We start from the raw sequence: 16,094 nt of genomic DNA on the forward strand, positions 1-16,094 counted from the left end.
ATATTATACCAGTTAAATGATGTAGAATATTGAGTGTTCTAATCATAGGTTTTACTCTGATCACAATTATCTCCACGGTTCACATCGGCCTCAAAAATCCTTGAAAGTTTGTGGATTTGAGGAAAGTAAACGAAGGCCTTAAAAGCTTTTTAAAATGAGTGGATCGCCTTAAAAGTACTTTTTTTTTTTTACAAATTTATTAAATCATCAATACACCTCAGCTCTCTGCACCTCTCTCTGTCCTAGCATTAACACTTCACATCTTGTGGAAAACTGTGATAGAGATTGGTGTTTTCACCATGATTTCTTGACTTGCCAAGATCATGAGTAAAAAATTAGGTCTCCTTGATGTCTAATTTGACTGCAAAACAATTTTATGTGTCGCAAGCAAGACCTTGAAAGTCATTGAAATTTTATGTCCGGTGAGTGTGGGAACCCTGTATCTCTCCAATTCAGTAGTAAATCAACAGCAAAAACCTTCCCATATGGATCCCCGGAATCTACTGGCAGGACTTGAAAATGTTTGAGAACCTCTGATCTACTGATCACTGAGTGAACCAAAGCAATGGTAAAACAATGGTAATATATATACAGTATATTACCAATAAATACTGGTTTAAACTCTGGTGCAAGGTGAGTCTTAAAACCTGAAGCCACTAAAATGAATGATTAAATATGTGATTTTGCATCATGTTTACTCACTGGGTGAACTTTAGACTAGAATAATAGAAGATAAATCTTACCTTGCTTGTAAAAAAAAGTGCCAATTTCCTCTGCATTTATATGGATCTACTATTATTTTGTGTGTTCACAGTGAATTAGGTAGATAGGTAGATGGCTAGTGATGAGTGTATAGATATTCAGAGTTCAGTATGGAGACTGATGACAGTGGGTTGATCAATTTGTTTTAAATTTCACAGATCAAGGCATACAAAGGAAAGCAAGGGAAAGGTGGCTCAATATTTGCTTGTCATTTATTTACGCAATATATTTATTAATATATTCATTTACAACATCTATAAAACACCTTTTGTATAAATTATGCTACAGAAAAGAAACAAAACACAGAAATGCGCAGCCAGTTTCCATTGACTAGAAGTTTGTTGTAAAATGAATAGTGAAGAGAGACTTCAGAGCTGGAAAGGCAAACAGACAGAGGTACAGTGTTGAGGGGGGTCTTGTTTTAGTGTTATCAAAGAGTCAGTCGTTCATAATATAGGCCTGTATACTGCAAAGAAAAAGGTTGTTATATTCAGTGTTAAATCTTCAGTAAACTGAGTCAAAAGCTCTGCAAATGGGAGATAATTTTACTTGTTTCAAGACATTTTCTTTAAATGACTGAAATTATCTTAAACCAAGCTGAATTCTGTTGAAAAGAGTTAATTATCTCCTCCCACGTTTTTCAAATGTTCTAATAAACATAAGACTGTAAGACTGAATACATGATTAAATCACCCGGATGTACATTCTTTTTTGTAACGTAATGTGGTGTGACTGTGTTGCAGATAGCACCTTGTGCTAAGAGATCCATGGTTACAATCTTTAAAAAAAAATCATCATGCAACATCTTAAACATCTACAACAATTGCAAGCTAACAATAGTTTCCAATACATTACATTTTGTATATTTCCCCCTATTGTTCATAAAGTATAGTTGGTCCACATAAGAGATGAAACAAAATTAAGAATGCAGTACATTGAGTACATTTTGGTAGCAACACCCAAACCGGAGTTTTGGCCTGGGGTTATGTCTGTTCACTTTAACAGCAACTCTTTGTGTATAAAACAAAAATAAGAAAAATAAGAAAATGCACACACTTCTGGAAAAAAATAAGTCTTTATGGCACTGCCATTAGATCATTCTTGACTAATCTGCCTTTTTCACTCTCTTTTTCTAGTGGCTTTGAACTGAATACACTACATCTATTCTCAGGAGAGGCTACTGCCGGTTATCAGGCTGGTTTACTGTCTCACAAGCCCTGATAGACTTCTTAATTGACCACAGGTTTATCAGCACAGCCACACAGAAACTGTAGCCTATTCCTTATCCTACTACTTATCTTCTCACTAGCCAAACACTAGCTAATAAGCGATCTGGAATGAGTTTCACAAGTTATAGGATAATCTACCTCCACAGATTTTGTCTACACCCGATTTAAGACGCGATACAGTTGTGTTTCCGATCTAAATTACAACAATTGGGATAGTGGATTTAACAGTTTCATTATTGTACAGTACAAAGAACATCTGAGGTTATATAAATCTAAGCATCTACCATCATTTTGACGCATATATATCTGATATGGTAGAGGGATTTTAACCCCGTTGTGAATGACACAGAAAGTGCAACGCTCAAGGAGAGAAACAAATAAACAAAATTAGGTGCATGTCCATAGAAGTGTGTGGTAGGTAGATTCTAAAGCTTCAGTGCAATACAGACAACATTTAAAAAAGCACTTTTATATGGTTTTAAGTGTGACAAGGCATTCATCCGTATCTGACACAGAGCGGGCGGTGCAGTCCTTACTATGAGGCATCATGTCACAATAAGTCAGACCATGTAAACAGAGAGAAAGAGAGGGACATTCAGAGAGATGGGAGTTCACTTCAGTTCCTCACAGTCTTAAAAATGTGTTCTGGGCAACACTTAAGAGCACAGCAGGCAGACAGGCAAAGTCAAATTTGCACCAAGGAAGAGAAAAGACATGGATAGAGAGCTAGAATACAAGACAGGCCAACCTGAACACAGGCAAAGTCTAACTGAGTAGCAATATACACAAAGTACTGCCTACCATGATCCCAGTTGAATGTGAGGTTTTCAAACACTGGTGAGACTTCAGCTGTGCATTAGACATGATCACTGTCCAATATAGTCTGTCAACCTTTGAAATGTGTACAGCCATACAATTAACCGGATGAGACTTAAAAAACACGCTGACTGGATATTGAAATGGCGATGTTAGAGGTTGAGCCTGAGCACTCTTTGGGAGAAGGTTTTCACTGTTCACAAAACCACAAAAAATAATAACAATATGTCTCAAATAAATATGGAATGTCTGTGTGAAAAGGTGGGGTAAGACTGAATTTCACATTTTGACTTTGGCAAGACTTCTCTTGAAGTGCTGCTGATAAGGCCTTACAAGGCATCATCAACACATAATAAGAACATGATGCTTACATTATGATTGTAAAACAGAACATAAAATGCTATTAAGAATATTCAAAATGTCTTGAATAGAAGGCTTTCAGGTGATGTAACGCACCCTCTGGCGGCCATATTGGAGGTCCTCAGCTCAGTGTTTCTAAACATACAACTTGGTCGTCTTTACAGAATTAAATAGACATGGTTAACGTCTGTGCTGTTTTTGACTGGGAACTGATCATTTCATCACTGATCCATCTGATTGATTTTGTGTTTAGATAATGTCAGCTTGTTAGCTAGCTAAACATAGTATCTGGTCACCATCACTGTCTTCTTGTAAACACATCTCATTTGCACACTAGCTAGTAGAAGCTAGCATTAGTGGCTAGTAGTTGCATGTTAACCTTAACATTAGTTGCTTTACTAAATTAGCCTGCTGGCTAGTTAGCTAGCTAACAGTTTGTTCAGGTTAACTGCGGTTTCTTCTCAAGCTACAACTCACAAGTGTTTTGCTAGTAGTGGCATGTTCACATTAACATCAGTGTGTTTGCTGGCTAGTTAGCTAGCTAACAGTTTGTTCAGCTTAACTGAGCTGACTCTTCTCAAGCTACAACTCGGAGTGTTTTGGAGTAGAGACTACAGCTAAAGACAAGACAGTTTACTGTGTCACAGTAATACACTTGGAAACAAATCCACCTTATCACACTATTCACTTTTACTTATAATGTGACTAAATGGAGCTACAGCCACACCACAATAATCTTTTTCAGGTATCTCTCTTTTTCTAGCCAGGTTGTTATATATTTAGAAATTATTTGCACACAGACAATTCTCCACTTGACCTCCATGATGGCGCCAGACGTAGCTGCTAGCAGATTTGTGACGCAACTGCAAAGCCCCTATCATTTTTGGGATAACTATTTAACAGTTTCGTAACATCGATATTACACTGAAATGCATGTAATGTTTCTCACGTGATTACAATGTGATAATAAAGCATATATGCCTGCAATACTCTTACAATGCAGTCATGACGTCCAGCAATGCGCTTCAAGGAAAGTGTTGCTCTTCAGTGTGTGGCGAGGTGGCGAGGGCTCAGGCAGACAGCTAGAGGTTTGGAGAGCAGGGTGAGGAGACGACCTCACATCAGGCCGAACAGGGAGACGGCCTCATCTGAAGGATGGAGAGGCTGGAGTTATGGAGTTTGACGGCTCCTTGACATATTCACCCAGTCTCCAGACCCAAAGGACTCAGGTCTGGCCAGGCTGAATTTCTCACTTAATGGCTTAGGTTTCAGTTGGCTTCGGGTTCGTAAAATATCGACGGAGAAAAATAACGTAACCGGCAACATTTTGAGCTTTAGTCGGGTCGGGACTCGAGACTAAACTACTACTTTCCTGGCTCGGTTCAAATTCAGAAAGCAGAGATGTTTCAGCTGCGGGTTGAGCTGGCCCCCACGAAATTTTCAGGCCCCGAGAGAGGCCGGAGGGAGTCTGCACAGGACCGGTCTCACTGGGGCAGCGGGACGATCACATCCACGTAGTTGATGGGGAAGAAGCCGGACTCGCCGTTGATCATGCCCTCGTACCAGTTCTCGTCGATCTGGTTGGTGAGGATGATGATGTCTCCCTCCTTGAAGCCCAGCTCGCCCTCGTTCTCCGGGTCGAAGTCGTAGAGCGAGCGGCAGCACGGCTGGTCCAACACCTCCGACTCTGCACCGGGACAGATACGGAGGGAGAGAGAGAGAGGAAAGAGGACATAGAAGGATATAGAGGGAGAGGAAAGACATGGGCAGATAGAGAGAAAGAGGAAGAGAGGGACAGATGGACAGAGGATGAGGAGAGGAAGGTGTTACAAAATGCAAGTTGTTCCTGTATCTAAGTATCTGTACAGATTTTAGTTATTTTATTTAGCCTTTATTCCACCATGCTGGTCACTTAAGAATAAATTATTATTTACAATGAAGAGACAGTAGACTGGCAGACAGTTTGTGATAATGACAAACAAAATGCAAGACCAAACCAGCCACATGGAATGAATGAAACTGTGTGTGGAAATATCTGGGACGGGATTTTTATTGCTCATAGGAGTTTTACTCAGTCAAATGTGATCTGAGGGCAGAAAGAATTATGATTGGTCCAGAGAGATGACCAATGAAATCGTATAGGAGGCGGGAACCCACTTTCCCCTCCACATGTAACTTGATATTATGCCAGTTATTTTGTAATAATTTTCTCTATTCCTATCATTTTTATTTTCCTATTTGTGTACTGTTTTTGTGTTTATTACTGCACTTAAACATTGTAGTTGAATTGTATTTCATGTAAAAAAAAAAAAGTTTTCATTATTATTATTATTAAATTATTATAAAAAATAAAACGTTATAATTGGCTAAGTGAGTTAGCTAACAGTTAACTCAATAGTGAGCAGTAATGTGGACTTTTTTCAAGATTCCGATTTGATTTGAATTTATTCACATTTATGGTGGAAAATTACTCTTCTCCTACTTTTTTCCCTTCTCATGTTACTGGTGTCTCTAAATATATATATATATATATGTGTGTGTGTGTTTGTGTTACTCACGGTGGCTATTGCCATTGGTAGTAGGGCTGTCAGGCCAAGACAGTGGGACAGAGGTGAAGTGATCAGCTGGGTGAGAGGTGAGGAGATATGGAGATGGTGATGAGGCAAGCACAACAAACACAACACACACCGATACACACACATGGTGAAGCAAAACATCTGCAGATGGGCCATGTGAGTCTGTACTGTACCATACTGCATGTACACCAGTTATGGCTGAATTTTACCACTAGAGGGCAGCAGACATTTTTCACAAAGCATCTCTTTAATGAAGATTCAGAGGAGATTGAGCTCTAGATATTAACATGCCTCCTGGGTGATCGTATTGTAATTGGATAGAGCAAAAGAGAGAAATCCAATTTCAGTGCGTACACCAGAGATGCATTTTAATGTCAGGTGTAAACATAATCCAGCTACATCATACAGTATCTAGACACAATCTGCATGTGAGACACATGTTAATGCCAGGTGGAAAGGGGGCCATATAGATATTCCCAACCTCTTATAGGAGCACACATTATATAGTTTAGGTTAAAAGCCCAATATGGGATGACAGCCTGACAGCTTAACACTTTAAAAAGAAATACCTACTTTTCCCATTGAATGTGTGGTTGAGCTGGATATCTGTAAGGAATGACAAAAAAAAAACATATACCAGAACTCAAAGACAACAATGGAGATGGAGCTGACAGAGGAAATTACAGAAAACCAGGCAACGGCACAGATAAAATAAAGGCGAATTTGGAGGCGGCCGGTCCAGCCGTACCTGAGGATTTGAGCGAGGAGCTGTAGGACAGTCCGTTGTGCTGACTGTTGTCGATGGTCTCAATGCTGGTCATGATGGACTTTGGTTTGAACTCTCTCTTGGGGCGGCTGCTGGCTGTGGATATCCTGGGGTGAGAAGATAACAGGACAGCAGAATTTAAAAGCTTGTCATATAAGGTAAAATACTGTGGCCTGTTAAAGTGATATTTCACTATTTTTGCATTTATTTTGAAGGCAGTGGTTTTTTGAGTCCTTGAGCTCCTGAAGTAACAAAGGGGATAGTGTTGCTAAAAATAACAATGGACAAAAGAGTGTTTGCTCTACTTGCTCTAGAAGAAGAGGGTCTGAGGGTCCAGGGTCCTGAATTTCCCCAAGGGGATCAATAAAGTGCTGTCTTACCTTATCTTATCTCAAGAGGATGAGGAGCCTCTGCTAGAGCACTGATGTACAATACTGGATGATATGACATTTCCACGATTAGAGACTCCTCCATGTCGGACTGTCTTTCAGTGGTCAACATATCTGAAGCAGCATTTCTATTGATTGGCCATGTGTATTTGCAGGTCAGAGTTCACCACACATAAACTCTGACTATTCTCTCACTTCTATTCGCCCTGTGCATGATTTTCAGTGTGCAAGACAGGAGAGATAAAGGTGTGATAATATGGGACAAAGGGTTGTGGGGTAGACAGAAGCCACAATGACCGGGCGAGCCACCAGGACCTCAGAACTGGAATGAATAGAAGGGCCATACCTAATCAAATCCACACTCTTGAATGGTCATTTGACTGGTACACCTCAAGACGGCTGCCACGGAGTGTTTGATAATGTTCAGCATTATCAGCATTGCTTTGGTGCATGAGACTCGGGGAACATCATGTGTTACTATGGGCATGGCATCATTTAACTTAACATTCTGATGCATTCCAAGTTCCTGTGTCCTGCCAACGCTCATTTCCATGACTAGACATGACATCTACATTCTATGGCAGCCATCTTTAAGTGTACCAAAAGAAATTACCTTGACAAATCAGAAAGTGGCCGTTCTATTCATTCTATTTCTGTGAGCAGGACACCCCAGAATATTTTCCCTTTTCAGCAATCACATCTCGGAGTCAGTCTCCGGCATTAGCTGCCCCGGGGATCTGCTGCCACCGCTGGCATCCAGGCTTTCAATGTCAAGTGAAATTACTTCTTGAAAAGTACGGCAGAATGAAACTACCTGATTCTCCGACAGAGGCGTGTGCACTAAAAACTGAGAACTTACAGCAAAATGAAATATGGCTTCAAGTACAGGAGTGAAGCCTTCTCACCTCTTCTGCAGCTTGCCACTGAGCTCCTCCAGGATTTCAGACGACTGCCGGTGGTACTCTAACGCCGCCTCAATCAACGCTGACAACTGGCTCACCTGCTCTACCTATCAACAACACACACACACACACACACACACGTTACACCCACATGTCTTACAGGTTAAATGACACAAAATCCCAGTATCAGTCACCAGCATATTACATTATGGCTCATGCTGAGCTTGACTTATAAATAGAAAATACATTTTTCCTTTGTTCATAACCATTCTTAACTCTTCAGGGTAAGATTACCAATGTAAACCTTTTACAGCTTCAAAATGCAATAAATATAAACAAATTTATGAACCTTCTTTCTTGTATAATAATGTGACATACCATATGCTGGAGATCAGTATGTTTTAAAATAGCGTCTAAACCTGTCTCTTCACAATGCATACATCCAAATCTGCACATTTTCTACATGTTATCTTAATATGTAAATTGAATATATTTGATAAGGTGAATAGTTTTTACAACACACATCTACCCGCTTAGACACTACTTTATTTTCATACTACCATATTTTCTCATTTGTATATTTCAAATAAATCTTGATATTTTTTCTATATCTATAACTTGTGAAGATTTCACTAATTTCATACTGCATATATAAAGGTTTTTTATTCATTTGTTTTCTTTGTCTCAGTATGGTCTACTGCAGTTATTTAGCATATCCTCAAAATTCTGTAATTCATATTTTTTCATATCTTTTCATTCACACATTTCTACTTTATATGTTCTTTACACGTTGAAATCGTCAGTTGCGTTATGTTTAATAACCCCATTGGCTCCAATCTTATTTATAAGTTTCTCTTACATCGTTCTCCAGGAAGTTGAACATGCTCCTCTCTGCCAGGTCTTTGCTCTCTTCAAACTTCTCCACCGCCTGGCGGATCTCCTCGTCCGGGATCTTCCCCTGACGCTTCTTCTTGTAGTCGAAGTCTAACCGGCGGCCCTCCAGCTTCTTCAGGTGGTGCTGCAAACAGGAACAGGTTCAATCCAAAATACTATATTATATATATATTAGGTTTTTTTTTACAACACGTCGGCATGTTCCAGATTTTTCTGCATATGTCCTGTATATATCTGCACATATGTATGATCTGAATCTGTATTATCTGAATATGTATGATATGATCTGGAACAACGCACATTTTGCACATCCTGTATATATGCTGGAAATCATTTTGTTTTTCATTTGCTTTATATGTCATATATCTTTACATTTTAATTTTGCATATATTCTCATAATTTGATGTATGAATATATGTTCATATAGCACATTTATCACTTATTTTACGTTCCTTTTACTTTGTATCAGTATGCACTACTACTGTTTGTTTTTTGTTTTTTTACACACATACCAAACAAGCTGTAATTCATATATTTTCATTCATGTATTTTTACTCAATGTCGTAATTGGTGGTTGTGTTGTGTTAAATACCCTCATTGGCTCTCTTCTTATTTATAACCCTGTTTTTTTTCTTTGCTGCATACTGTTATTTGCTGTTGCAAAGCACCCACTTTTTCCATTGGAAACATTCAAGTGTCATCTAATCTAATATATTCTGAAGAAAAAATGTTCTCTAATATTCATTGATCATTATCTGAACAATACAGATAGCTGCATTCTCAATGCACTTAAGTTAAGGTTTCAAGACAGCCTCTAACTTATATCCCATTCCATAATGAGTTTACTTTCATGCCAGCAGTCATGTTTTTCAAAAGTTGAGTTGAACATCATACAGTTGGTATGAACTTTACAGGTTAATCCAAATAAATACACAGATTAGGAAAATCCCTGAAGAGGTGCAATTTTTCATAAATAAATATGGGTTCATTCTCTTGTTCAGCACTGATAGAGACATAATAAAGTGAAGCCTATTTGGCTTTAACAGCTCAAATAAACATTGAATAAAGCCATAAAGTCTGTAAATCCACAGATATAGGAGCTCCAGGCTGGACATCTTGAGAAGATCCCAGATCCCGGTCTCAGCTGCCTACTTTCTGGCTTTGGAGCAGAGTTCTTCACGCTCACAAACACTAAGCAATTCAAATATCCTAAAACATAGGCTGAAACATAACTAAATTCTTTAAGTAGTATTCCTCTTTAATTATTAAAGTGTTGTTGTGATGTTGTTTCATCACATGATTTTATTGTGGTTACTGGCTACTGTAATGTACCGTGATCTCTTTGAGGTCCTTGTCCTGTAGATTCTGCAGGGGGTCAATAAAGTTCTGTTTGACGTTTATGTCCAGGGAGTCCTTGACTTCGGCCATCTGCCTCATGGCGTCACCCATATCCACCAGACCACATCCTGAGGGGCAGAGAGATACCAGTCTGTTAGCAGGGGGCTTTTCACCTCAGCGCTGTGACATACAAACTCATTTTAAAGCAATACACCGCAAGACACAGGTAGATTTGTCTTGTTGGTCAACCTGTTGAGTGATGAGATCATAGACACCAAAATCATCCAAGTGTCCCCGGTAGATCGTCAGCTCTGGTGCTCCATGCTAACACTTTGGCACACTATGTTGACTGATAGTAGGCGACTAGCATTATCTCAAAAGTGAGAATATGAGAACTTGGAGCAGCTCTAATGTTAAATGGTAAGTAATCTTAAATTATATAAATCTGACAGTTTTGTATGGAACCTGTTTTTTTTAACTTGTGGGAAGGAGATCTATCTCATGGCCACAATTTATTATCTTGTGGGAACAAGATCTAGGTCGTGGCCACAACGTACTATCTTGTGTAAACGAGTGTGTGTGTGTGTGTGTGTGTGTGTGTGTGTGTGTGTGTGGGGGGGGGGGGGGGGACTGTTTAATTCAGTAATAATAATAGTTAACTTTATTTCTGATAGAAAATATGTTCAAAGACCATTTTACAAATCCTAGACATTTGTTAAAATGTACATGAAATATAACAACATAAATTAGAATATAATACAAATAAAAATATAAAAAAATATAAAAAAAATATATATATATAAAATAGCGATGTTTTGAACTATCAGGGACTGCTTCCCTGTTTCCATAGGAAGTGAAGGTGGTGGGTGATGGGAGACAGCTGTGTACAGCTTAAAATCACTACGCAAGGGATGAATATGTGAAATAGTTCAAAAAATAAACCTGTCTACATTAGCTATATTGAGTTCATGATATTTCGTGTTTAAAATGTATGAATCTACAGGCCATATTAAAAAAACACTAACCACTTTTTATTACTTTAAAAGGTTGGTCTTCTTACTTTGGATAATGCTGGTGTCCTACTATCACTCAACATAGTGTATGCTAAAGTGTTAGCATGGAGCACCGGAGCAAATGATCTACTGGGGATCTACTTTTGGTGTTTGTGTTCCTGTCACTTAATGGGTATGTTGTCTGTGTTAACAATATGTTGTACAGACAGGGAGAACATGGCTAAAAAAAGCTACAGAGCTCATTCATGTTTACTTCTGTGAAGCTGCAGCCTCAGTTCCAGGTAGGACTTCAGTGTCCAGCAGGGGTCAGAACTGAGTTACAATATAGCTGGACAGCAGAGCAGAGGCACCTGATGGGCAAAGTCACCTCGTGACCTCATATAGTTAGGGTTAAAACCAGGCCTTGGTTTGGAATAGAAAATAGCTCTACATGCTTTGAGGTAAGGATTTGAAATGATGCCTTCTCTGACAAAAAACCCCCAAACAAAACCCCCAAAAAACCCCAAAAAACAAAACAAAACAGAAAGTAGGATTTCATTTCATTTCAACATTGCTGCGGAAAATGTATAGGTCTACTGAGGTTGCCATCTATCTCAGCGTGCCCCTATATAGTTTACTGAAAGAGCTTGTACATACAAATTAGACACAAATAACTAACATGCACAGACAAATATAGCCTACCTGTTTTTCAAATACTTGAAATGAGGTCGATACATCATGAGGTAATTAGGCTGAATAGAGTCCGATTGGCTACATCTGGATTTGTGATTTAATAAACCCACATAATCAGCAAGATGACCTTGTATTCAGTTGATCTGGTCTAGGCCTATAATCAGTTTGGATGGCATTGATGTGATAGACATCTTTGAAATAAAATAACACACAGCTTTCACATTTTATGTAGGGTGAAAAGCCTCAGAAAGATAAAGATGGTATATTTCAAGAAGCACCAAAGCTAAAAGACCTACACAGGAAGATAGTATGGAGCGGAAAGGGATAGTTAAGTGAATTTTATGTTCTGAAAAATGCGTTTAATCAGCTCACATCCTGCCTAATAGTGCACATAAACTTTCCGATACGAAGTCCAGCTCTGTGCCTCTGCTCCCAATTTGCCGGAGGGCCGACCTGTCCTCACTGAGGCCAAGCTCACATTTATCTGAGTTCTACCTCCCTATTTACTCTTTCAATGCTCAGTCAGAAAAGTAGAAATGCCAAATCAATTTGAGCTGTCATGACCAGAGCCAACACAGGCTGACCCACCTGCTGCCCCCCTCCATGACATAGTGGGGGAACCTGTAATTGTATAGCTTGCGTCTACTCCTGAAATACTGAAAGGCAAAAAGGTAGAACAGAGGGACAAATAAACTTTCAAATGTCACATCAATTATAGCTGCTTTTCCATCAATTTTGTAAACTTTGTTTTTTTTGTATCTCTCTTCTGGCCCCTTTCACAGAGGGTTTACAGACTATTTCTCTCCCTGTGATATACACACTGGTATGAGTGCTGCAGGCCAACCGACTTCATGCCTAAGAACAAGGGGATGTGAATTTGAACAATTCAAATCTACATTAGGTTGTGTGAGCGCAGATGCATCTTATGCAAGATAATTTCAATTTTTTCCAATGCAAATCAAACTGTTGCAATACAGGTGGAGTGATCTTTCATTCCACCTTGTTTGAAGGTTTCGAAGCAAGTGAAACTGCATTGGATACAAGTGGAATGGCAGAAACTGACACGTTTTAAGAAAAATTATGATTTTAAGACTAGGAGACTAAATGACTTGTTAAAATGGACATTTTTGCAAAGTGGAAGAGAGAGGATGGCTGTGCGAGTGTGTGCAGAAATGTGTGTATCAGGGGATGATACAACGTCTATAAAATCTGTAAAATGTTGCCTTGCCTTCAAATACATGACCTGGGTTTCCCACATGACCTCAGACAGAGACAAGCAGAGAAAGCATGTGTATGTGATTGTTTGTGTTGTAGCGATAGGGTTGCTATACAACCTTTCATAGAGTGGAATTGTCCTGGAATAAAAAGAAAAATGCTGTGTTCCTTATTAAATCCTTACTAAGAACAAGATGACTATTCTGCAAAAATCACGTCAAAATTAGCCCAGGTGAGTCAATTCCCTAATGTTACAAAATGAACTCAAAATGCATTTATTTATACCAGGTCTCTTCAATACATCTTAATGGGAATTTAGGGTGCAGTTTGGAGCACAGTGTGAGCCTGTGTTACTTAAAGATGACATTTAATTCCAGTTCCTGTGGTTTCAAAGACAATGAAACCAAACTATCATCCTTCTGTCATTATATATAGAAGCACAGAGGTTTCCCTATCAGTGCACTTTCTCTTCTCTATTTTTACTCTGGAGGTCAATGAAGAAACTGTACTGAAAATAACGACTGTGAAAGTGCTTTGCATCGATTCCGGACAAAAAATCCCTCATAAGTGTATTTTGAGCAAATTTTGTGGCACAAGAAAACGTGCAAAAAGTCACGGGGAGCGAATGATTTTTATAGCCAGTGTATGTATGATGCATGGGAGTTCTGATACAGTACCAAAGACAGAGTCCTCTCCCAGTTCATGGCCGTAGCGCAGCATGCTGTCTCCCAGCAGGCCTTCAGTCTGGGGGTAGCCGGTGGTCTTCACCTGCCCTCGGATCTTCGACACCGTGTTCAGCATGCCAAGCTTGGCTCTGGAGGCTGCAGCCAAACGCAGAACAAATCAATAAATACACTAAATACGAGACTTGCTCTAGAAAGAGAGGGTCTATGAGGAGAACTATGTTGATTCCAACGCCATCTGCTTTACCTGGGTTCGGCTGGAGGTATTCTGTTGTTTTGGACAAGAGGTCGAACACTGACTTGTTGGTGACCTCGATCTTCTGTTGGGGGCAAGACAAGAACGTTAGAAAAACAGGGACATCGCAGCAGTGTTTGAGTATTTCATGATGATTTCATTTTCAATCTATATTAAGGATGTAACGGTACATTCAGGTAACGGTTCGGATCAATACACTATACTGGGCTCACAGGTTAAATCTAAAACTTTTTAAGATATGCTGTGCTACGTTATTAAGACCTCTGAAACCTGGACTCACCGGAAGTGTGATGACCAAAGCTAAAACTCGCTAGCTTTGCACTCTCTAGTATTCAAACGATGCAAAAGAGAAAAGAAGAAGAAGAATTTTGTTCTGCAAACTTTTGGTACATCCCTAATCTATATCCTCAGCAAGCAACAAAAGCTAGGGCTTGATTCAAATTTCTGTCCATCATAGGTTTTTATAATAGCTTTTTCACAGCTAAACCCTTGTATTGTTCAAATAGAGGTTATTTTTGTGTTTATAAACTTTAATGATGAGTAATGCTGCATTCACATCATATGGGAATAACCACTGAAGCGACTTGATGGTTCAAATAAACAACTTGGATGTGCTCATGCATCTGAACTTGTTTGAAGCTGTTAAGACGCAGACTTTGGTTGCTCCTGATCGGCTTCTTCACACTTACCACCTGTGCACTTAGTGAGTGATGCATTGGAGCTCATGATTTACAGCAAACCAAACATTGCAATGTCAACCACAAACCAAAAATCCAGCAAGTAGTTGTGTCCCGCAATGGCATTGAAAGAGTGGATCAGAGGTCTCAAGTCTCTCAAACTCACCCTCTCCATCTCCATGAAGTCTTCATCCAGCTTCGTCCCCTCAGCTCCACTTATCTTTTCACTGAGTAGCTGCAGAGAGATAGAGAAGAGAAAGAGAGAGAGAAAAGTAGGGAGGATTGGAGGATGCAGTGTAGCGACAGAGGGAGAGGGGGAGGGAAGAGAAAACAACATTATGCATTAAAATGTTTAAGTATTGAAACAAATACATTTTGTTTCCATGTCTATCGTTCACTATATTTGCCATGCAGGCCATGCATCTGATTCACTGTAGATACAGTATGTACACCCACTCACCCTGATGGTACATTAACTAGATTCTTGATGTGTCATCTTTCATATGGCACATTGATATCAAGGATGTGGAGCTGTGGGCGAGCAGCAGCCATTCATAAAAGGAATCGATGTGGTACTACAGCACTGGCAGTTTCATATAGTCAGTTAATACATACAGAGTCACTCTGGCCTGGCCAGTGGGGGGTTTAGCAAGACGACACAGTCCACAGGCAGTGGAGCTTGCATAGCCACTTACAATAACCACAGGAAAACCTGCAATCCATATTGGAGATTTAAACATCAGGGCAAAACAGGACACCAAATTCATATTGGAATGGGAAAAAAATGCAATATCAATATAGCAGAGGCTATAAAATTGATTTTTCTTAATTCATTCTTGTAATAACAAAAACAAGAATGAGCTACATCGGGCAGACACACTTCATTTTCCAACAATAAAGTATTGTAGAATAACTGAAAAGATTTCAATAGTAATGTAGACTAGTAAAGTAGACTTCAAAAGTTATATCACAACTCGAACTGCAACTGCAGTATGTGTCAACATAATTGCAAAACAACATTTGACCCGATCTTACACCCGTGCCCAGAGTCTGTTGCAAAGCACTGAGAAAAGCAGACCGGATGCGACTGGCACGTGGTTTTAAGAAGCCTGTCCAACACAGGAGTGTGGCCTTGAGACCATTCCTTAGCAGGTTTAAAGAGGATTAACATTTTGTGCCTACAAGCAGTGGGCTAATGCTGAAATATTTAGGCTAGTCGTCCAGTTGGGTAGAGAAGGCTGGACTGCAGGCCAGTCACTGAGTTCATTTTCTACAACAGTCTGAGTTAAAAGGACAAATCCATCCTCAGTTCCTCTTACACTGTTAGATCTCATCAATCTGTGATGTTCAATGCATTCCAGGACTTATTTTGTGATTAATTGTTGTAATTTACCTTTCTGGTGTACCCACTCTCCCTCAACCTGCCTCATCTGCGTCTACTTCAGTTAGCGATTTCTACATTTCCCAGAATACCTTTCGATAACCCCCAGAGAAAGGGCATGAACTTGTTGCTTTTAATCAAAGGTGGGCATATGGCCATATAAAC

General features: G+C 39.4%; 2 protein-coding genes across 2 annotated transcripts in view; both read right to left on the bottom strand.

Annotated features, from left to right (window-relative positions):
• The window catches only part of efl1 (elongation factor like GTPase 1), a 348,687-nt gene that overhangs the window by 297,499 nt on the left and 35,094 nt on the right, over positions 1–16,094 (bottom strand). The gene's annotated exons all lie outside the window — the stretch shown is intronic.
• Positions 4,627–16,094, bottom strand: part of sh3gl3a (SH3-domain GRB2-like 3a) — a 35,060-nt gene continuing 23,592 nt past the window's right edge. The window contains exons 2-11 of the mRNA XM_071910798.2: positions 14,715–14,783; positions 13,863–13,935; positions 13,610–13,753; positions 10,027–10,160; positions 8,660–8,818; positions 7,804–7,907; positions 6,492–6,616; positions 6,317–6,349; positions 5,726–5,791; positions 4,627–4,854 (exon numbers count right to left, since the gene is read on the bottom strand). Coding sequence (XP_071766899.1) covers positions 4,652–4,854; positions 5,726–5,791; positions 6,317–6,349; positions 6,492–6,616; positions 7,804–7,907; positions 8,660–8,818; positions 10,027–10,160; positions 13,610–13,753; positions 13,863–13,935; positions 14,715–14,783 — 1,110 coding nt within the window. The 3' untranslated portion in view covers positions 4,627–4,651. The remainder of the gene's footprint in view (positions 4,855–5,725; positions 5,792–6,316; positions 6,350–6,491; positions 6,617–7,803; positions 7,908–8,659; positions 8,819–10,026; positions 10,161–13,609; positions 13,754–13,862; positions 13,936–14,714; positions 14,784–16,094) is intronic.

The sequence above is a fragment of the Centroberyx gerrardi genome, chromosome 1, assembly GCF_048128805.1.
Source record: "Centroberyx gerrardi isolate f3 chromosome 1, fCenGer3.hap1.cur.20231027, whole genome shotgun sequence".
Taxonomy (NCBI): Eukaryota; Metazoa; Chordata; class Actinopteri; order Beryciformes; family Berycidae; genus Centroberyx; species Centroberyx gerrardi.